Genomic DNA, 23,118 nt, shown 5'->3' on the forward strand with positions numbered 1-23,118 from the left:
TAACTTTAATTTAGATGAAAATTCTTGGAAAGCAGAAGCTGAAATAGACATGGAATTATTTCATCAGGTATTTCTATTTTTTTTTCTTTTCGTTATTAATAATTTGTTCCTTATAAACACCTGAAAAGACTGCCCCTTAACATCATCAAGACAGATTTTGATTCACAGGTTTGTTATCATTGTCTTGAGTGTGGGCCAGGAGCAATGGCTTATTACCTGTAAAATGCAAAGTGTATACTCGGGGAAACCGACTTCAGAGAGATTTCACCTGCAGTGCTGTAAATACTGTGCGGCRCTCATGTTGATTAAAGCTGAAAAAGATACCCAACGGTTTTATTTTCTGTCAGTAATATGAGTAAGGAAAAATATTTTCCTGGCTTTGAAGAAAACAAAAATATGTTTTTAAACAAAACAACCTAGTAGCTGTATTTGTGATGTATCATTTTTTATGATACTTTGGCTACTTGAATTTTGCCCTCATTTAACCTTCCCTATTTTCTGTACTTAATAATAACTTCTAAACAATTAAATTATTTGTGTTAGTGTTCTCTGTCTATAATCTTTGTCAGTTCACAAGAAGTAAGACAGACTGTTCTGAAAAAAATGAAGTGTTATAGAGGTTTAGAAAGAATCTTATTTTCATTCCTTAGAATAGGAATTGTACTGTACTGAGCCCAAGAAATGGAGACCTCTTGGGTAAAAGTTGGTAGTGTACATCTCTTCTCGGGAAGGACTGCCTCTGTACTCTAGCAACAAACTTCTGTTTTGAGATTGTCATTTTGCTTTCCATCTCTCTTTCCAAAAACGAGAACTTCATTCTGTTGGATCTGTACTTCGGTTCACTTGATACCATACTTCAGTTAATTTCAAATATTTCCTGTTTAAGTGCCTAAACTGAATAGAACAGCTGTGATACTGTGCAAGAAATGAGATGGCAACCAGACTGATTGGAAACTTTTTGGATGGGTGACGTTTTGCGTGTATGACAAATCAATGTATAAATTAGAAGCTGACATGCATGAGTTCTGATTAAAGTCTGTCTGAAGCAAACCARTAAGATGGTTTTGCTAAAGGCCTTCCTTTGTGTAAATTGATACAAGGTAACATCCTATTCCGACTTAGTTATAGCACTTTATATAGACCGTACCTTAAAATCTAATGTTCAGGAAATGTTATCTTTGAAAGAGCAGATACACTAAAGCCATTTACAGAATTCAACTTGCAGTTCTCTTGTGAAAATCAACAGTAAAAGTAATATGAGCTTCCTGATTTATCCTATGTCTGACTCTAGYTGAGATTCTGTTTTCAAAGAAAAATTTGATAAACCTTTCCCTCTTAACTGGCAGTATGGCGAGTTTCACTTAGGAACTTGGAATCAGGTTGATTATCTTCTCTTCCTGTGCATTTTTATGCATAGTATCCCTTTTCTTCAAATTAGTTCTTCAGTGGGTCTGGTAGGATATTGTTATCAGTCGGCTTTACCCAAGTGTGATTGTTCAGTTCCTAATCAGGAACTTGGATACCACAGTAGGAGTGTGGTATGTGAACTTGGAGAGCAGGTGTTTGCCYTCATGTACAGTTTAATTAAAAGGCCTAATACCATTTTTTGTTCCAGTAGCTTTCCTATGGACTCATTAGATTACTGCTGAGTGGAAATATGTTGTATGTATTCTGTAGTCTTTATACCTGGCTGAATTTCTGTTGATATTTGATGTTTCTTCCAACATGTTATTCTTTTTGACACAACTAAGTGTCTCTATGGACTATTGGACTGAAACTGGAGAAATTATTAGATATAAATGGCATCTAACAAATGTAGTCTTGGTCCCGCTGCTCCAAATACTCAGAAAGCAATACTTTATGCATGCACTAGTAGAAACAATTTTTTATTTCTAATGGGTAGGTAGTTGGGAAGTGGACATTAGCCTGTAGATCATTTGTGACTATTACTGTTGATGAATGATTGGAGGCATATCTTTTGATGTCTGCTTAGTGCTAAATCAGCTTAAGTATAGCATGAAACTGCATCCTCTGTCTGTTCACCTTGAATACAAAGACCTGATTCAGCAGAACAGTGAAATCTCTGATTCCAGCAGAATTTTACTTCAAACTCTGATTGCAGTTCAGTAAAGTTCTTAGACATAAGTTTATGTTTAAAGTACTATACTTTGTATGATTTTCCTATCTGCACCTTCCAATGAAGCTGTAAATTGCAAATAAGCATCATATAGGCAGAACATTATAATGTCTCTTCTAGCTCAACTTATATTTTCAGTGAAGTAAACTTTTAACTAACTTAATGTTTTTGTTCTTTCTAGTGTTTTATGAGTCTGTTTTTTTGTTTCAGCAGATGTAGCTATAATTAAGACTTAAACTAATGAAATAGTTTCCAATGTGGATTCTTTTGTTCTTGCAATGCAGAATCACCTTATTGTGAAGGTGCCACCATATCATGACCAGCAAATAACCTCAGCTGTTTCTGTGGGAATATATGTGGTGACCAATGCTGGAAGATCACATGATGTGCAACCATTTACCTACACTCCAGATACATGTACGTAAAATAAAGTTGCGGGAAGGAATGGACAGTTTTACCTGCTAAGCATCTCACTTCTGATGCATAGTATTTAATCCATATAACGGAAATGTTAAGTAATGTGGGTCTCTCAAACTTCTCTTGTTGGTGAGATTTGCTCTGTTAAATAATGAAATCTAGAGGCTTGGCTTTCTTCCTTCATGTGGAAGTAGCTCAAATTTCGGCTGCATGCAGGCAGCTGATTTCATATAGTAGCATCCATTTCTAGCATAAGATTCAAACTGGAGCTGTGCAGGAAAAAAAAAAGTAGACATACTACATGCAGTGCACCAAATGCAACAAAAAAAAAAGAAACAAGCATTATGCTAAAGAATGTTGAAACTTCACCACTTCATTTTTTTTATACGTATCTGTATCACTGTCCACAGTGCAATTGCTCACTGGCTTTTCCATTTTTGGAAGTGAAAATGAAATTTGGGGCATTAGGATCATTAGCACAGACTACAGCTAAATGGTGTTCCTAGAGCATGTAATGTAATTTACCTCAAATTTAAGAGCAGATTTAATGCAGTGCTTTTGCTGTGTGTAAAAGAGCACTCAGCTTTTACGTAACTGTAGCAAACCGGAGGAGTGGGTAGTGTAAACAGCACAGACAGTGTAAAGCAAAAAAATACATCTGTGCGACTCTGCACGAGACCTTTGTGCTAAAATTATGTAGGAACAACTACTCTTAGCTCTAGTCTTATATGTACAGGATCTTGCTTTTCAACAGTGCTTCAATTTAACCTATCCAAAGCTGCATTTGCCATTCATGTGTGCACGTACTAGCCAATATCCACTGACCAGATTTTGCAGTGGTCAGGAAATTGTCATTTAATGACATTGCTTCAGTTTAAGTTCATTATTTAAACAATTTAGAACCTTTCATTCCATATAGCAGTCCCTCTTATCCAGAGGAAGTGAGCTGAGCTTTTTGATAGRCCTTAGGGTATTTATGGAATGCGTAGCAGTAGTGTCATCTTTCCTCATGAAGTAGAAGATCCATGTTCATCCATGCTTAGGCAACTGGCTTATTTATGGAAGCTATAGCAAAAGCCTATGTGTGTATTTCCATCTCCCTCGAAGTAAATTGGAAAAAAAGAGAATTTTTTGGTGATGGTTTTGGACTCTATGACAATAATAGTCTGTTTTGTCTCCAAACTGACTGCATTCTAAAGTTCACCTAGCAACAGCATCAGCTTTACACTTTATTTCAAAACTGTTCCACATTTTACACTCCAGAGTAGGTTTTTAAACATGGGAGAATATATCAACCATCTATAAAATTCCTTTTTCTTTAGGGTATAAATAATATACTGGAAGGAAAAATCAGCTCACACTTCCATCCTTTTTGTCCTTAACTACATGATCTCTGCTTTAATTTGGCATCAAGAAATCTCTTAATAGAAGATGCCAGCTCTCTGGCAATATTTCCCGGTAGGGATTTTCAGGAAGAGGAGAGTTCATAGTTAAGGCTTCAGCTGAGATATTTTTCTAAAYGGAATCTCCAGCTTCCATGAAAGCCAATCTGCCTTTCTTTCAAAGCTATGTGCCAAAGAGCTTCATCTCCACTTTGCAATTTGTATGTGTTTAGAATGATTTTAGCCTAGCTAAATAGAATTAACCCATTCAGAGTATTTTTCAGATTTTTTATAACCTTAAGGAGATTGTATGAAAAGTCGAGTCAGGTCATATCAATGTAGAGACTTCCTGTTGTGATTTCTGTTTGTATCAAGCTGTTCTATAAAACAAATAATAAATAAAAAATAAAAGAACAGAACTATTTGTGTAGCTTGCATGAAAAATATCTGCATGCAGGCTTTTGAAGAAAAAGCAATTATTTACATATTATGACTGTGATTCCTTGAGATACATATATTTTATTACACAACAAGTAGTCTTTTGCCCTRCTATGGAGTCCAACTAGGAACAGATGTGACATGGGAGAAGGATCTGAGGTACGGCTAGCTTCAGTTACTCCTTTACTTACAGCAAAAGATACAGTAGAAGGTGCTTCCACACGTTGTACACTACACAGGGACAGCAGATGGTTTAGACCAAAAAGAATCGAACTTAAGTGTTTTGGTGTGTGCACAGCCACACACCAAACAACAGAATGTTTATGAACAACAGAATGTTTACAAACACCACAGAATGTTTCTGTGGATTTCAAAGAACCTCAGTTACCTTTGGGTAAGGAACAGTTTTGGTTTGCTTTGCTGCCTTGCTTGCTATTTTAATATAAGGAAGCTTTCAATGTGTTTTTGCCTAAAACAGCTGGTACTCTGAATGTTAATGTGAAGAAGGAAATCTCCAGCCCAGCCCAACATTGTTGTTTTGAAGAGGCTATAAAAGGTACTAAATTGATTCTTATCTATGTAGTTAATAATTTAACTATAAATTCCTGACCAAATTTTGCAGGAACAAATCAGAGGTCCTGTGCAGATAAGTATGTGATCATATAATCTGACAATATTCTTACAATGAGGCTTGTTTTCTGATTCTGAATATTTCACTTTGTAACTGTATTCTTTAAAGTATATTTTAACATGGGATAGTACAGAACAAAAACTTTGCAAAAATAATTAAACAAAGTCATTTACATTTTCCTATCTCAGACCCTGTATTCTATCTTCATTTAATATGCTTGCAAGGGAAGACGAAGGAGAAACTTAAGATGGGAATTACTACAGAAACTGCGCAGTGTTAATCGAAGCAAAAAAACACATAAAGAAAAAAAAAGGAAACGAGCACTGAAAAACACTCATGTATTAACTTGRTATTTTCTCTTTAAAAAGTTACAGTGATGTGGTAGTACTAGAGACAGAGTAGAAATTGCCCTGTGGTTTTATAAAACTGCTTTTCAGTGCAGCTAGTGAGAACGCTAATTCTGGCATTTTCAGCTTACTCCCTTCAGTGTGTCCCCCCTACCCCAACCATTCTACCCATGCTCAAAGTTTGTCATTTTGTTCCAAGGGAGCAAGTTTTAGGTTTCCCTGGTTTTGAAGTGTGAGATGAATTGAACCTTCCTATATTCCTATATTGGAATAAAGTATAGGAAGGAAGAATTTCTTAGTTGATTGTTAAAACTATGGTAGTGTACAAAGGTTAATGGAAATTTCCATAACCTGTTCTGGTGAAAGCAGTTTGAAAGGTAAGCAAATTAACAATGTGATCACAAGTTTGATAGGAATCCATAGCTTCAGGTTAAAATCATGAAGCTCATGTTTAAAGTTAATAGCTCTACATTGGGCCTTGGCAGTGAATATATTTACAACTTGACTGTACCTTAACAACTAGTCAGGGAAGATGACACAAGATAGGATGAATTCAAGTCTGCAGAGAATACTTGGGGAGAAATTTGGAAAAAGATTTAGGGCAATGAAACAAGCTGATAAAAGGAYCGGAAAGATTTCTTAGTAGACAAGATTAAGAAGATAAGGATAATAACAGATATATCAGAGCAAGCCTGACATCTGTCTAATCTAGTATGCAGCCTTCCCCCATGGAAGATACCAGATGCTTCAGAAGAACATACATTGGAATACTACATTAGGCAGATATGAGATAATGTACTATTCTTATTGGTTCATGTCCTCATATTTAAATTTGTGGAAGAAATATTGATTTATTTTCTTGTAAGGATTTTTCTGCTAGCCAGCTCTTTTTTGGCTGTTCATTCCTGTACCTATTCTACTATAGGTTGAACAAGAACCTGAGGACTGGCAATTTTGTCAGTAGTGTGCTTTGTCTCTATATGTCCTACCCTATCCTTCCTCGCTGTTCTGGAATGATAAAGAGCAGGTGGAGATCCAGTGGGATGCTAGTTCCTTCCTGTTCCCTTTCACTGGGAACAAAATCCTAGAATTTGTGTTTGTTTGTTTKTTTTTTTAAATGGCAGCATTTACAGCAAACCTGGCCAAATAGAATAAACTAGAGCTGCCAGGCACATGTAGAGTTATGTAATGAACTAAAAGCCTTTCTGTTCCCATCACAAGCAAATTTAATCTTTGTCTTGAATATCTGTGAATATTCCATGTTAAATCCTTTCTATTATAGCATCTGCATATGTAAAAAACAAACCCCGTCTTCCTAAAACCATTTAAATTCAAAGCTCTAACATACTTTGAAAGACTCTTGTGTATTTGATGTATTTCGATGACGAGTTACATTTCAAGACAACAGATTTAGAATTCTAAGCTGTTTTCTAAAACAGAACGATGAATATGTATGGGTAACTGTGGTTCAGGTCTTTGCCTGAGGAAATGCCCTTCCTTCTAACATTCAAGTAAGGCTATAGCATTATTTTTAAATGGTTGATGATGGTTTCAGTTTCCAGCTTTTTTGGGAGAAATGGGAAAGAGGGTCTATATGCCTTAATTTAGAATTTCTGAACAGCTATTATCCTATCAAGTGAATTACAGAAACAAACATAGTAAATGACCAAAACCAACAGACAGTGTTTCTTTGCTTTTGAAACTTCTCTCATTTCTTTCTACTGTTCTTCATTCTTCTAACCAAACATGTCACTGTGAACTGACATACTGTTGCCAGCATCTAATCTGTATACCTTTGGGATTCTTTAAATTATTTATATATTAAATTTTCATCGTTTCTGATGAGCACAAAATGATTAAGCACATAAGAGAAGCTTGTAAATTGTGACTTTACAGTATAGAAAAATAAATAGCTCTATTTAAATAAAGTGTATGAATAACTGTTTAGAAGTAGACTTATTTTAGAATTCTGGTTTTGTTCTAATTGCATTCCCTGCCAACAATACAGTCCAACAAATCGGGTCATGTGGCTTATATTTCTGGAGCCATTCTAAACCTGTGAGGTTTGGAAGGAGGAGGGAAAGAGTTTATTTGGCTGTTGGTATACTGGTGGTTGTTGGTATACTGGTGGCTGTGAATTTATTACTGAAGACAAAGTAACATTTCAACAAAGAATGTTTGGTTTTACATAGAATAAACATACAAGAAGTGTGACTGAGGACATGGCATACTGTTGACGTAAATTTGCTCTACTATTGCTTTGTTTTAAGCTCAAACTATTTCAGGAGTATTTGAAATCAAGAAAGTCCATTTTGTTTACRAACAAAATCTCAACTTAAGTAATATTTTGAACCTAGATCAGAAAAAAATAATACTAAAAAGATTGAATTCATTTCAAGAAGCCACATTTCTACTTAACAACAACAAAAAAGAAATAAAAGACACTGAAGGGAAAACAAGATCTTGTTCACCTGTCATACTAGAGGGCTGTCATGTAGATTTAATCAAGGTTTTTCTTGATCAGTCCTTTAACAGAATGAAAACATGGTTCTGAATGCTTTATGAGCCCTCTGTTGTTCATGTGCTTCTCTGAAAACAGAATTTTTTTTCAAAATGAAATACTGTAATTGTACTGAGTTTGAAATTTGTTAATTCGGAGAATAACGTATTAAGCTTTTATGTTCAGGCAGTCTATGGATGGCTGTCCTGGTCTAGAAAGATGTGAAATAAATGAAAGGCAAAAGTATGGCATTACTGTTAATCTTAAAAAATCTTTRGAGTCTTCAGTTGTTCTCCAGAATGATTTGAAGTTTTCAAATGTTTGTAACAATCTCCATGTTAGGATCTTGTACGAGAATGAGAGCCCTTATGGAAGGGCTGAAAATTTACAGTGAGAGCATTAGAAACTCACTCTTTGTACAATGATTGCTAACAATTCATTGACTTTCTTTTTTTGTATTTGTAACTGCAGCAGTGAAAGCTACTGGCTGTAACCTGGAAAAGGTAAATATTCTTCCTAGTGCCTTGATAACTCCACTCATGCCAAGCAGTATGATTAAGAATGAAGATGTGGCTCCAATGGAAGTAAGTGCAGAAAAAAGATCTCCCCCTGTCTTCAAGGTAAGTTTGACTGTGACCTGAGGAAACTGGCTTGTAATAGCTACATCTTGGCCATCAGTTTGTGTTCTGATAGTGCACAGTGGAGAAGAGTAACGCCTGGGGAAAATGTCATGGCTAAGATCAGTCTGTGCTAAAAATATGCGCACAGAGCATGGATAAAGTAATAAATGAGTTCCTTTGAAAGTAACTTACCTTGTTCCCGCATTGAAACAGATTAATTGCATAATAATACTGCGGTGATTTTTTTTGTCCTGTGACACAGAACCAGTCAGTCACTGTAAGAATATTAAGAATATTAATAATTTAATAATTTCCTAGCCTTGCTTTTATTAAATAAATTGTGTCTTGGCACTTTCCTGAACTAGCACTTCCACTGTTTTCCCAGTCATTTGCTTGCTTCTCTTTAGTTATGCATGGAGACATACGTAGACATCATCTAGCAGATCTTTCCGGCATATAGTGGGATGCTAAAAATTTCTAAACATGACCTGAGTAAGCATATGATTTGTAATGTTTTGCTTTTTTCAGGCTTCAAAGGTGGTCGGACCAGCTCAACAAACATTAGAAAACAGTATGTCCAGCATATCAACTTCTGCTTCCCATTTACCTTCTGATAGTGAAAAACAGCAACAAATACAACCGAAGGTGTATAATCCAGAGACACTAACTACTATTCAAACACAGGACATTTCCCAGCCTGGTAGTTTTTCAGCAGTCTCTACTCCAGGTCAGCTGCAGAACAGTGATGCATTACTGCAGCAAGCTGCACAGTTTCAAACAAGAGAATCCCAAACCAGGGAAGTCTTGCAATCAGATGGCACAGTTGTAACTTTGTCACAGTTAACTGATGCATCTCAACAGCAACAACAGTCTACACTATCAGAACCAGCACAGGCATTACAGCAACAGATTTCTTCAAGTATTTTCTCATCAGCAAGCAGTGTGAGTCAGCTACAGAACACTATACAGCAATTGCAAGCTGGAAACTTTCCAACTAACACTGCCACTGGCAGCAGTAGAAATGTTGACTTGGTGCAGCAGGTCTTGGAAGCTCAACAACAGTTATCTTCTGTTTTGTTTTCTGGGTCAGACAGCGGTGAGGATGTTCAAGATCAGCTAAATGCAGATATTTTTCAGCAAGTTAGTCAGATACAAAACAGTGTAAATCCTGGGAAATTTTTCTCATCAGAGACAGCTGTCCATTCCAGACCCGAGAACCTTTTGCCTGGGAGAGCTGAAAATGTTCATTCCCAGCCTGAAAATGCATTGTCCAATCAGCAGCAACAGCAGCAGCAACAGCAGCAGGTGATGGAGACTTCTGCAGCAATGGTGATAGGAATGCAACAAAACATTTGCCAAGCTGCAACGCAGATGCAGTCTGATTTGTTCTCTTCAACAACTTCAGGGAATGGAGCCCTGCAGCAGTCACCTGTTTACCAGCAGGCTTCTCACATAATGAGTGGGTTATCGACAAGTGAAGACATGCAAATGCAGTGTGAATTGTTCTCTTCATCTCCTGGTGTTTCTGGAAGTGACACTACTCCTGCTGCTCAGCAGCAAGTCTCCAACAATGGACCTGCTATGTTTCAGACATCAAATTCTGCAGATGGAGAGGAAACTTCAGGACAGAATAAACAGATGCAAAGTACTGTATTTCAGACCATGGTTCAGATGCAGCACAGTGGAGAAAGCCAGTCTCAAGTTAATCTGTTTTCATCTCCAAAAAACATGATGACTGTTCAGGCAAGTGGAACTCAACAACAAGGAGGTGGTCTGTTCCAGCAAGGTGGAGAAATCATGTCTATTCAGTCAGGAAGCTTTATGCAACAGTCTCCGCATTCACAAGCTCAGCTTTTTCACTCTCAGAATCCTATTGGTGATACTCAAAATATGTCGCAGGAAACACAAGGTTCTATTTTTCACAGTGCAAATTCCATTGTCCACAATCAGACCACTACTAATTCCTCAGACCAGCTGCAGCCTCCAATGTTCCATTCACAGAACACCATGGGCGTATTACAGAGTTCATCAGTTCCTCAAGACCAGCAGTCTGCCAACATGTTCCTTTCCCAGAGTTCAATGAGCAACCCTGCAACTCAGGAAGAGCAAATGTCATTCTTTACAAACCAGAATTCCATTTCTACTCTTCAGACAGCCGCAAACAGTGAGCAACAAGCTTCTTTCCAACAGCAAACACAGATATCTCATATCCAGAGTTCCATGCTTCCCCAGGAACAGCCCCAGGCTCAGCCTACTCAGCAAGGTTTGTTTCAGTCTCAAGTTTCATTAGGCTCCATCCAATCTAATCCAATTCCCCAGGGCCAACAAGGAGCTATCTTCCAGCCTCAGCATTCAATAGTTGCTATTCAGAGTAGTCCTCCATCTCAAGAACAGCAGCAGCAGCAGCAGAACATGATGTTCAGTAATCAAAATGCAATGAATACAATTGCTTCTCAGAAACAAAACATGATTTTCAACCCAAATCAAAATCCAATTACTAATCAGGAGCAACAAGGTCAATCCATTTTTCACTCACAAACTAACATGGCATCAATGAATCAGGAGCAGCAGCCCATGCAATTCCAGAGTCAAACTACAGTGTCTTCAATTCAGAATCCTGGATCCAACCAGGCTGAATCACAGCAGCCAGCCATCTTCCATAACTCACCCCAGATTCAGTTGGTCCAAGGGTCACCAAGTTCTCAAGAGCAACAAGTCACTCTCTTCATCTCTTCAGCTTCCATGTCTGCGCTGCAAAATAGTATGAGCCAGCAAGAGCTGCAGCAGTCTCCTATATACTCTTCTCAAAACAGCATGGCAGGAATGCAAGGAACTGCTTCTCCTCCACAGCAGCAAGCCTCTTTATTTCACAACACAGCAGGAGGTGCCATCAACCAACTGCAGAATTCTCCTGCTTCATCTCAACAGACTTCAGGGATATTCCTGTTCGGCATTCAGAACAGTAAGTGTTAGATCTCCGATTCTGAGTTTGCAGTAAGAGCTAGTAATTGGAGTTCATGAGACCATGATTATTCAACTCTAAGACAGTTAGTGTTATTTTTAAGGCTAAACGAAATGATTTCAGGCCTCTGTGGAGAAGTGCTAATCATTTAAGATAGGTAGCAATAAATTATACCCAAATCTTTGGGAAATGTCTGTTATATTCAGTGAAATACTAAAAAAGTATACATATCCTCATGCTGGTGCAGTTCCCATGCTACTGCTGATAAACGCTTTTCACCCGCCTCCACCCTCTTCTTAAATTGTGAAACTGTGGTGACTGGAAAGGAAAATGGAACACGTCATTAATTAGACCCTTGTGAAGTAAAGATTTTTTTTGAATGGCTAATTTGCATAATACCTAGATATGCCCTTTATATATCTTTATTTTTACTTATTTTTAATATAAAGGAAGAGATTAATAAGAGAAAATAAATGTTTATAACTTGAACTAATAAAGCAAATAGTTAATCCATACAATCTGATTTTGGAAACTTTTCCCATTCCTCCTCTACCCTTCTCTGAAATCACCATCRCTAATTTTGTTGACTGTTAGCTGTAGGAGCCATTTTATTATAAACTGGAGTACAAATATCTTCTGTTGTTTAAATTTAAAAATGAGCTGGAGGAGATTTGCAATTAGAGTTGAAGAAGGATATTTGTTTTCAAGGCAAAAACCCCAAAGGCTATATGCTGTAGGAAAAATAACTGTAATCAAGAACATCCTGTTTCTGTACARGCTGCCCAGGAAGTTCAATACTGAACAGCGTAGGAGGCAAACCACACTTCAAAACCAATGTTCTACCACCCCCTTGAAAAAATCGTATTATTTTGATTGGTGGCGGGGGGAGGTAGATAATTCTTTCTGAAAAATCTGCCTCAGACATTTCTGTGAAGGAAAACCTGCACTGTTTTGAAATGTAAGTCTTTTAGGATAAATCTGAAATTTGTCCAACAACCTAATTAGTGTTTGGCCTATGTGATTGTTTATTCTCTTTCGTTCTTTGAAATGCTGAAAATTTAGAGAGTAATTCTGTTTTCTAAGTTCCATGAACTTTTGCATGCTCTGTATTTTCCTAGCTTTGCCGCTGTGATCTAGATGGTTGACTAGACTGTATTTCCAAAACACAGGCTTGCCTTTTTTTTTTTTTTTTTTTAACTTTGAGGTGCACCTCGGAAAATGTATTTTTGTTCCACATTCTCCTTAGCTGCCTGAGTTTTTGGAAGATAGGAATAGGCCACAAAGAAATGTGTGGAGAACTAAGATGATAATACGATTTATCCATCTGTGTAAGAGTAGATATTATGACAAATTTTAAGTTATTCCTATGATTAAATCTTCCCAACTTCAAATACCACCTCAGTGCCTTAATTGCAAAGCCATCTTTAGCATCTAGAAAACTACACAAATTAATTGGAATAATTTGGCTGGCTCAATACTGTGTTCACATTTGAAAGATTTGACTGTAACATAGATACTGCACCCATTTTATGTGCAGGTATTGGCAGAGGGCGGGACATGTGGTCAGTTTTGGTTTGGTTTTTTTCTCCCTAATATGCCATTTGTACATATTCTTTCATTTGTTCTTCCCTTCTCCTTTTCTTTATCAAAAGCTGAAATAGGTAATATAGCACTGCAGTTGAGAATTTACATACCATTCATCATATGCTCTGCATATACACTTATATTGCTGATTTTGCATGAGAACTCTTAGCTTAACTGTCAGTCTTCCTACACTTATGATTAATGTGTGACCAAAAACACCTTTTAATTGTGTGTGTATATGTGTGTGTATATATATATATCTGTAAGTACTCACACATTATATTAAAAATGGTTATGTTCTTTTAAGACAGTTACACTAACTTTTCTGATGCTGCATTTGATTTGCATAATTTATCTAATGAATTTTTAACACATTGTTAAAGAAAAGGATTTTTGAAGCTGTGCAGTCCAGAAGTGTCTATTGTAACGGGTTTGAAACCCCTTTAACTTTATAAGCCTGGGGTTTTTTATTGTTTGTTTGGTTTTTTTTGTTTTGTTTTTTTGTTTTTTCTGTATCCCATCTCTAAGTCTAGCCTCTGTTACAAGCTCTTTGGGGCATGTATTTCTCTAAAAGGCTGTACATACCGGTGAAGGTCCAGAAGTAACAGATGCAGATGATGATTTAGCCCTCGTGTAACGTCTAGACAGAAAGCCATAGCCGTGTACTTGACCCTATCGTTACAGCTGAACATGTGCTTTGCTGTAGGAGCTCTGTGGCTGTATATGCCTGATTGTCAAAGCTTTTATGAAACTGGAGATAATGCTGGAAATGGTAGAAGATGTGGCAGCATTTGCAGATTTATAGAAGGAGCTAGTGGATACCATGACTGAACTGAGAGACACATCCGTGATTAATGAAGACAAAGGATGGGCATGCTCATTAATATTTCTCTTGCACTGTAGGTTTTGTTTTTCTTCCAGCTACATACTGTCCTCCATTTGGTGGGATATAAATAGTGTTTGGTTATAATACAGAATTCATTTATTCAAAATGCATACCTTGAACCTGTGCTTATACACTGAGGGAGTGGTGAGCAGAGGTTTGCATGTGAATAAACATGCATACAACTTTAAATTTGGATATATGTAAAGAAGCTGGCTAAAATTCAGTGTGTGTATTAGCCTAATTTAAATGGTGCTTTGTTTGTTCTTCACTTATTACTTACAGACTGTGGCCAGCTCTTAACTTCCGGACCAGCTACGTTGCCAGATGAGTTGATGGCTATAAGTCAGCCGGGTCAGCCACAGAATGAGGGGCAAGCAGCAGTCCCAGCGCTTCTCTCCCAGCAGATACCTGAGACTTCTGCACTACCTTCGTCTATGGCAGCCAGTCAGAATATTGAGAAAATAGACGATCTGCTTGTGTCATTGCAAAACCAGGGGAACAATATGGCTGGCTCATTTTAATTAGACAAGTAAGTAGTGCATTTGGGTTTGTGGGTTCTCTCCTGTCATGCAGTTTGTTCAGTAAGTTTTTGTGTGTACATGTGCTAAATGTAATGGCTGATTGAACTTTGGAGTGTATCACCGTGCCTTAGGAGGTCAGCTGAAATGTCAGTAATGCTGAATTAAGGGTATAGTACTAGTGGTTAGAGTGAAGTTATTAAAGTCAGAGGTCAGAATTTCTGTGAAACAGTTGGCTGACGTTGGGTTTTGTTCTTTAATTGCTATATATTTTGTCACCTGCTGCTACAGTCTAGGTACTTTATTAGAAAGCAGGAGTGAGTAGATTACTGACAGCTTGGCAGATAAAAGTGTTATGAAGTGTGACTGTATTTAGAAACTTAAGGCTTATTGGGTAAATAGCACACCTCAAATCTGTACTTTTCTGAAGTTGTCCTCCTGGTTACAGTAATGTAAAGGGGAAACTAGGTGATATGGTGGTAGTGAGCGTGCCACATGCTGAGTCTGTTAAAAATGAGTTAACACAATCAGCTGTTGCTAGGAAACAGTCTGCTCTTAGGTGCCTTTTTCAGAGGGGTGAAAAAGGCTTTGACTACAAATAAGTGCCAAGTACAGAAGGACTCTGAAATCTAGTATTATCCAGCATGTATAACTCGGCTTTAGAAACTGTTCTGCAATCCTGAATCCCCCTTAAGTTTCACTTAAGTGATACACTTCATTTTCTAATCTAAATTGTTAAATGATGTTGTGAATTAAAAAAAAGGAGTGGAGGGAAAGTAATCCTCCTCGTGCTGTCCTAGGCAGGAGTGCTGCATTCTGCTGCTTGCTCATGGTTTGTTTCTGTTTGTGAATGGCGTTTTCAAGATGAAGGAACCACCTAAACAAAGAGGATGCTTTTTGTTAGTTATGTCTAACATTTTTGCTTGCTTGTTTCTTCCTGCAGAAAATCTATGAAGAAAAAGGTGATGATTTCCCTGATCCTCTCAGACCTTGCGACTCTGGATTAGGCTGTGTGGAACTGATTGCTTCTGTCAAAAAGTGGCCCTCTTCTCTAAAGAGCACATACGCGGCCTACTGCAGTGTATTGCACCTAAGGCTATAACCATAGTATTTGAGATTCCTGGTGCCAATAATGGTTGAAAAGCTATGCTTTGTTTTACTAGGGCATGGAATTGTACTATTACCAGATTCCTAGACCTCATTAACAGCGGGGCTCTCTTTGAATTTAAAGCATATCTGGTCAGTTATTATTGTTGTTAGAAGATAGTACACATTACCACGTTTACTTCTTTTTTCCCCTCTTCTTCCTTCTTTGCATCCCCTCTCTTGACTAGAAAAGCTTATGAAGCAGAACCGTCAGATACTTGTGACATGAGCTGTGACTCATAGCATAGCTGTCAATCACTAAAGGGATCGCACATTTTAAAGTAGAGTGGGAGAGCTAATACTGTGGCCTGTAAATGCAGTAGGTGATAAAGAAAATACTGATACATATAATAACCAAGCAGAGAATTGCTTGTTACTGTAGATAGCCAGACAGAGGTGGGTTCTTCCCATCTGAGAATGTGATTAACGGTTTTCTCTGTCTCTTACATGTAACTGTACATAGAGTAAGTTTGGTGGCTCTAACAAAATGAAGAAATGAAGGGGAACTTTCAAAATAAATTATGCTCTTAAAATTCTATCTTCTAAGATACCTTGAGATCGAAAGGAACAATCTGCCTGGCTGAGGAATCTCCTTCATGTCTCTCACTCTGACTGCTTAGGTCAGAACTCGTTACAGCTGCATTACCCGTTCTCAAAGCAGCCTTTTCCCTTTCATTTCATGTTTTTCCTTCTCCCTCCCTCAGTTTCATATTGTGTTTTTAAAAATATATATATAACTATCCTACTGGCTTTAAAGATCAGAAGCAGCTTTTAGGAATCCATGGCACCTACCTTTGTGGTATTGAATTGCTTAGTCAGTAGAAGCTTTGACAACTAATCAAGGAGAGAAGAAGTGATTTTTCCACCACCCTCCAAGTGCCAGAATCCTCCTTAACCAGTCATTTTCCAACTGTTACTGATGCAAATCTTCAGCTTAACTTTATTCCAAATAGGGGGGAAATTACATCATTTCTAAGCATTCTTGAAAATTTCACTTCATTCTGAGCTGCTGTGTCTTTGTATCATATCGAGCTCCTGCAGATTTGAAGTGGTGTTTTCTACTGGCAGTCCCCTACATAGAGCTTCTAATTATCGTGTTTCAAGTCAAAAAATTGACACGTTACAGAATGTAAAAATCACCCACTCCAGACCATGCAGTTGTATTGTGAGGCATGTGCGTTTCTTGGGTGCTCCAACTATCCTGAAAGTTTGGTGATATCTCACTACAGCCTCATTCAGAAACTTTCCTTCTCCTTCTCCTGCACGTAGAAAGCTGTTAATGCAGGTAGAGCCAAACAGCCGTCACGGACGGCTATTACGCCTTGGTAGAGAGTAGTTGGTATCACGTCATTTTTCATTTTTGTTATTTTACGTAACAAAGAATAGTCTGTAAATGGATTTAAGTTTCTCTAGTCTGTTTTCCTGTGCGTTTTCCCCTAACTTGTGTGCTTAGTTGAGCCGTGTAGAGTTTTTGTTTGTTTTAATGGTTTTTCCTGTTTGTCAGTCTGTCGCGTTCATTTTCTCTTTCTGTCTCTCTCTTTCTCTCTCTCATTGAGAGGCATTGAATTACGTTTTCAGTAGTAAGGCTTCTTGCCGATATGAAGGGAACTTTTCAGAAAGAGACCTGCTCTGGGTCATTTAATTTTGAATACAGTTTTCAATCGTTCAAGTTTTGGATGGTTTATATCTAATGTGTGTTTCATTTTTTTGGAAAGCTATATTTTGTATTTAGGAAATGGTATACTATTTTGCTATTTGTACTGAGTGAGTACATTGGCATAAATATAAAAATTTATATATATACATATATATAAAATATTCTTTTTGCCACACATTTTTGTGGTAAATTTGTGAGTTTGTCTGATGTTCTACCACAACGTGGCGTCTGATAACAGTGGGGGTAGGGTGGGGTTTGTTATGTCTTTATTGAGTATTTAAGTACTTTTTGCAACATAAATAACTTGTTCATCTCTCGCCATTCCATCAGGCAATTTATTGTTCCGACTGGCTATGGGAAGCTTCACTGTGTGTTTTGATGTGTCTGTCACTCAGCAATATGATCTAGTAAGGAAACCCGTAGGCATTTAGGCATATATAAAGTGATGGGTTTCGTTCAGAATGAGCCATTCAGCTTTTATTCACTATCATTGTCTATTTAATATTTTATTATTAGCTCCTTTATGTTTTAACTTTTAATTTATAATTATGCTAAAATGTTTGAAATTTTAATCATGATAAAGAAAGAATTCCCTGCTTCATAATGTCCAGAGCTGCTTTATAACTCTGAACCATACTTTTTCTTCCTGTGATTGTTTTTCCTGCTCAGAAAATATATAACAAGATCCCGTTATGGTTCATGATATGAAAAGAGCAACCTTTCAGCATTGGCTAAATGCTCTATGAGGATACGTAGAAGACTGGGAATTATGGATTGAAACAGCTTCCAGATGGCTGTGGACATCAATAGCCAGTAATTCCAAAACGAACTCTTGCAAGTTCACAGTCCCAGGACAAGCCATTGGGTGTCAGCTTGGGCCTTCATACACAGAGGAAGTAATAGGAATGATAAATTCACTTGTATGCTGCTTCACGTTGTTCTGTTGTTTTGAAGGGAAGTATCCGTATTTTGAAATGCTGTTGGTCAGTGCCAAGTCACCAGGGACCAATTCTCCATTCAATAATCTGGGTGTCCAACAGATAACTTTTTACCAAGACTGCTACAGCTCCCGGGTGAGGGTATGGTTGAATTGCGTGCATATCTTAGGTTGCTTATAACAAGGGCTGTGCTATCACATTTTCACTTTTGGTAACACCTTTCTTTCTTGTGTTAAATTTATCTTGTCCATTTTAGGTCAATGTTTCAATGTACAACACTTCGAACATGTGATTTGGTTACAAAAAGTATTTGTCTTATGAATGAAGAGATTGCTCAGTGGTTGATCAGTGCTTGAACTGCTGCTTGCAGGGGCTTGACAGCTGTTAGGGGCTAACGAGAAAGGTTGAGAGCCTGGAAAGAGCTTAAAGACGACTTGCAGGATTTCATGGCAGAAAGGCCCAAGAACAGCATGAGCCACATCTGCATTTTGTCAGAGTCCTGTACGTTTACTTGTGTGATTTAAGCAGCTGACAGTTGGAGCTTACCCTGCATTTTGTTTCTTATCCCCTTATTCACCCCACTGCGTGTGCTCCCTGGTCTGCTGTTACGCTACGAGCAGCTAGACCGCTTGCCTGCAGAGCTGAGAGATGGTGGGGTCGTGTCTGGTCCGTTTTGGCTGTGAAGGTTAGAAAATATGGAGGGGGGAGTCTCTCTAAAGCTCCTCCGTTATTGTAAAGGAGAACTTGGTATGTCCACAAAGCGACAATTAACTATAGACAATATTACTAGGTGAAAGATTAAAAACTGTAGAACTGCGCTGCTAGGACGGGTTTTCTGTATCTTGTCTTTCTCTGCTGTTTGAGCTCGTTGTTTAAAAAAAAATCATTATCTAAACATCCGTATTTGTCGTAGGTTGTACCCTCCAGCTCTRTATGCCTCTGAAGCCCCTCCTGCCCGCTGCCTGTGCAGCGGCTGGGGTACGTGGTGGCACACAGTACAGCAATTCGCTAGCACGGATTAAAATCTAGGGAGACTTATCTACTATCCAGCAGTCATGTCCTCTACGTACGTTCTCTTGTCTGCTTAGATATTTTTAAAGAAATAATGGTTCATATGAATAACATACAATACACAAAATTATTAGCTAACCATCGCCTCTGGCAAGAAGTCGTTACCGGTGTTTTAACTAGCAAGTTCACTTTTTGTCATTAATTGCCTCCTCGCTGTCTTCTCTTTCAGCAGTTGCTCAAGCCACGTGCTTTGCTGTTACTTTAACAGAAAAACAGTTCAGGAAATAGTTTCAGCCTTGCTGTTTCAGAGTAAATGTTTAATCACCAAGCATTTTATTGTAATTATTTTTAATTACTGACAAGGTGGTTACTTTATTTTTAAATCAAAATAAAATATGAACTTTTAAGTATTTTGTAACTTTGGCAGTGTTTCAATGATAGTACTAAGAACCTGGGCAGCTCTATCCATGGACATTCCCCTAACTTAGAAAAGTTGAGCATTTTTAAGCTGCTGTTGTGATTTTGATTTGGGATATAATTCCCCAAAAGAAATTGCAATTTTCTTGTTCTGACGAGACCTTCCACTTGCATCCTGTCTTTCCAGAGTCTTCAGAAAGAGTACCAAATGAGTCAGGAGCTTGCATTCCTCTTAGAACATGATTTAAAGCACTAGTTGAGTAGCAGCAAAGATTTATTTTAAAAGAAAATGAAAAAAGTTTTTATTGGAATAAAAAGCTACAAATAATTGCCTCCAAGTGTGTGTATGCATGTGCGTGCATGAATGCACATGCACATTCATTAATAGTAAAGAGCTGTACTATCCAATTTTGGGTCTCACGTATCTGTATGACAAATTATTGAGCTACCTATTTAGGGTAATTACAGGAGAGGAGTGCGAAGGGTTATAGACATTTATCTGAGTGACAGAAGCAAGAACTAGGGGGACGGATTGCTTACGGTGCTCTGAGCTATGAGCTGTAGGTGGAAAGTGAGAAGAGGGGAAATGTTAATTGATCACTGGTAACTTCTCCTTAAGAGCAAAATTTATTTTCAAGGAATTAAGTGCTTGCTTGTTTTCTGGAGGGGATGGTGGCAGCTCCAGTATTTGAGAAGCTAAAAGGAGACTGGTCCAGAGATGCTTTGGATGTTTGTCTTTTGTCTCTTTAAGTTGGCGTAGTCTTTTGACGTGGATTGCAAGAAGTTCGTATTCAGACCAGCTGTGCCAGTTTACGTGCAGGTAGTGACCTGGGTGCACGAGCAGAGGAACACTGCTCTGTGCCCACCTGCCAGTTAAGCACCAAGCATGGGGGGTCTCTATTTGAAATGCAACGTGCACTGTTCAGATACAAGGAAAAATGCAGCAGCAGATAAACTCGTGTGAAAACGTACACGCAAAACTTCTCCAGTTTAGTGTTGGGTTCTGAGGGGTTATGTGGGAGAGGCTTTTCCTTTCGTATGGTCTGTATAGGTTTGTAAATAGGCAATGCCTGTGTATTCCAGGCTTGTTTATATGTATATAGAAGAATCATATATCTATTACATATATAAATAATTAGTATACACATGCATAGAATACTGCTATATTTACATTTTTATAAACCTAAAATAATGAATTTCCTTAGTTGGAGGTTATTTACCAAGGTTTTTGTGGTAGCTGATTAATAGCTGTATTAACAYCTGTAAGCACTGTACGTGTGGCGCTGTTGGTAGTGTTGTTGCAGAAACTTGCCCTGCTTTTTAGCCCTTCACTAAAATCCATGGGGTTAAAGTGAAGTGACTTTTTGAAACAGCTATACACTTTTTTGTATTTTTTTATATATTTTTATTAATCATTGCAAATATGATGTTAACAAAACAGTAGAACTGACAGCCTCGGAGAAGAGTCTGATGTTGCCCACTGGATGGGCTCAGGAAGTACAACCAGAGCGCCCGCTTTCTGCGTCCGTGTACTTCTCTGGCAGTTCTGCTCGGCTGACTTGCCAAGACTCTGTTTTCAGGACCTTTTCTGTTCTTAGTCCCTTAGCAGCTGGTACAGATAACAGCATAGTGGGGCTTTGTGTTGCTCAGCGGGAGCTGAACTGACACAAGCAGTTCTCTCCCAGTGGGGGTTATTAATCATTCTTGCGTAGCAAAGGCTGCTGCTCAGCTGAGCTGCATTTGAACCAAGACGACGAGACTCAATTTGTAGGTCATTCCTTTTCTGTTTGCTCTGATTCTTGCATATAAGGCAACACATCTTTAAAACATCATTATTTTTTTTACTGACTTTGTATTGAAGAAATCAATAGCTAGGAAGCTTTCTCCTTGGATATTTTCTAGGTATGAGGACCATTGCTCTGACTTGTACCGATTGCTTACAGAAAGAAATTAAAAGTGTAAGAAATTAAACTCTTTTTAAAAGAAATCCAGATCTTAAAAGCAATAGCATGTATTTTGCCCACCAAGGCTTTTCTTGCCAAACCAGGTGTATTCTGCTGTAATTGCAAAATAGGTTAATCAGCAGGCGTTGTCATCTTGGTACAGGCTTTATCAAAGCATCTCTCCCAAACCAAAAGCAAATGCCCTTATTTCTTCTTTCAGCCATCAGTTTGTAGGCCTGATCTCCATTGCTTCCAGAGATGGAAATCTTCTGTAGCTGTTGCTATTACAGTTTATGAAATTGCCTTGTAACATCCAAGTGCAGTTGGCCCGGGGTGAGGAGTGTGCTGCTGTCCCCGCTTGCTGTGCAGTTCCCATCCGTCTTCTCCTTGCAAGTGCTTGGTTCAGACTCGGGCTCTGATGCCCAGCCACAGCTCATCGTGGAGTGTCCCGGTTGTGCACGTTGGTATTGTTCGCAGATGCGCACAAGGTCCTGTGTCAGGGTAATTTCAATTGCTTTAACTTCATTTTTTAGTCCCTGGAACTACCCCTTTGTAAATCAGGTGAAGATCTGGCCCAGCATGTCACAGTGCGCGCGGGTGCCCAGGCAGGAGTCGGCTGGTGCTCTGAAGGTTGGTATAACGTGGCGGCCAGGCGGAAGCCTCAGTTGTTAAGACTGTAGCATTTCTGGGTATTTCGGGTCTGGAAACAAGTTCCAATATCCTGCTTAAAAGTGCACAGTACACACGAAGCTTTTTTATTCTGGATGCTATTTGAAATGAGATGGTTTGAAAGTTTTACGTTTGAGCTCGCTGTTATTAATGGGTAAGCTCCAAACGACTTCAGATCAGAGCTTTCTACCTCCGTTAATACCTGCGTGGTTCTTGGGTGGTTTACCTGCCTTTCTGCCCTGTTTTTCTGGAGTGCACTGATCAACCACTGAGCTGCCTTCTCTGTTGTCCTGCAATGTGAAAGTAGCACCAGATATTCCTCCGTGCGTTTCTGTGTATATGGCTTTCGTAGTTGGGATTTTCAAAGCACTGATACCCGGTGTTTTCAGTTTGTTCTATGAGGGGATATTTCATTTGCATCTATGTTTTTAGCTATCCTGTGATAACTTGTTGAATATTAAAAAAAAATAAAATATTTTGCTTCTATTGGGACATTTGTATACTCGCAACTATATTTCTGTAAACAGCTGCAGTCAAGAATAAAACAATGAAAGTTTTCATTTTGCAGTGTAAACTCTTGTTATGTTTCTTCAAGGCATCTTCTCTCTGCCAGGAGAAGGTGACTAAACTCGAGTGCTGAATAAACCCATCTGGCAAACAGATGGCTCCCAGGTGGGGAAGCGTTGGGAAGACAGAAGCCCCCACTGCTCTGTGGCTTTGGTGCTTCCCCTTGGAGCTCTCACATAAGAAAAGGCACTGTGTCGTGCAGGCGCGTTTTCAAAAACTGTAATGTTTCTCTTCGACTTTGCGGCCTTCTCCTCTCTCCAAAGTAACCTGCAGAGTTTACCTCCCAGACCCCAGCCTTCAAAGTGCGAAGCTTGGAAAGAAATTGTTTTCATAGGCTGTTTGAACCGG

At 38.4% G+C, this 23,118-nt stretch overlaps 1 protein-coding gene across 9 annotated transcripts in view; it reads left to right on the forward strand.

The window, feature by feature from the left end:
• Window positions 1-22,763, forward strand: part of NFAT5 (nuclear factor of activated T cells 5) — an 82,441-nt gene extending 59,678 nt beyond the window's left edge. For all 9 annotated transcript variants that reach the window (XM_026077419.1, XM_026077418.1, XM_026077416.1 and 6 more), the window contains 7 exons: window positions 15-67; window positions 2,422-2,554; window positions 4,853-4,930; window positions 8,324-8,472; window positions 9,001-11,434; window positions 14,187-14,433; window positions 15,366-22,763. In XM_026077419.1, the coding sequence (XP_025933204.1) occupies window positions 15-67; window positions 2,422-2,554; window positions 4,853-4,930; window positions 8,324-8,472; window positions 9,001-11,434; window positions 14,187-14,425 (3,086 nt within the window). In that variant the 3' untranslated portion in view covers window positions 14,426-14,433; window positions 15,366-22,763. The remainder of the gene's footprint in view (window positions 1-14; window positions 68-2,421; window positions 2,555-4,852; window positions 4,931-8,323; window positions 8,473-9,000; window positions 11,435-14,186; window positions 14,434-15,365) is intronic.
• Window positions 22,764-23,118: the final 355 nt, after the last annotated feature.

The sequence above is a fragment of the Apteryx rowi genome, unplaced genomic scaffold, assembly GCF_003343035.1.
Source record: "Apteryx rowi isolate R43461 unplaced genomic scaffold, aptRow1 scaffold_451, whole genome shotgun sequence".
NCBI classification, from domain to species: domain Eukaryota; kingdom Metazoa; phylum Chordata; class Aves; order Apterygiformes; family Apterygidae; genus Apteryx; species Apteryx rowi.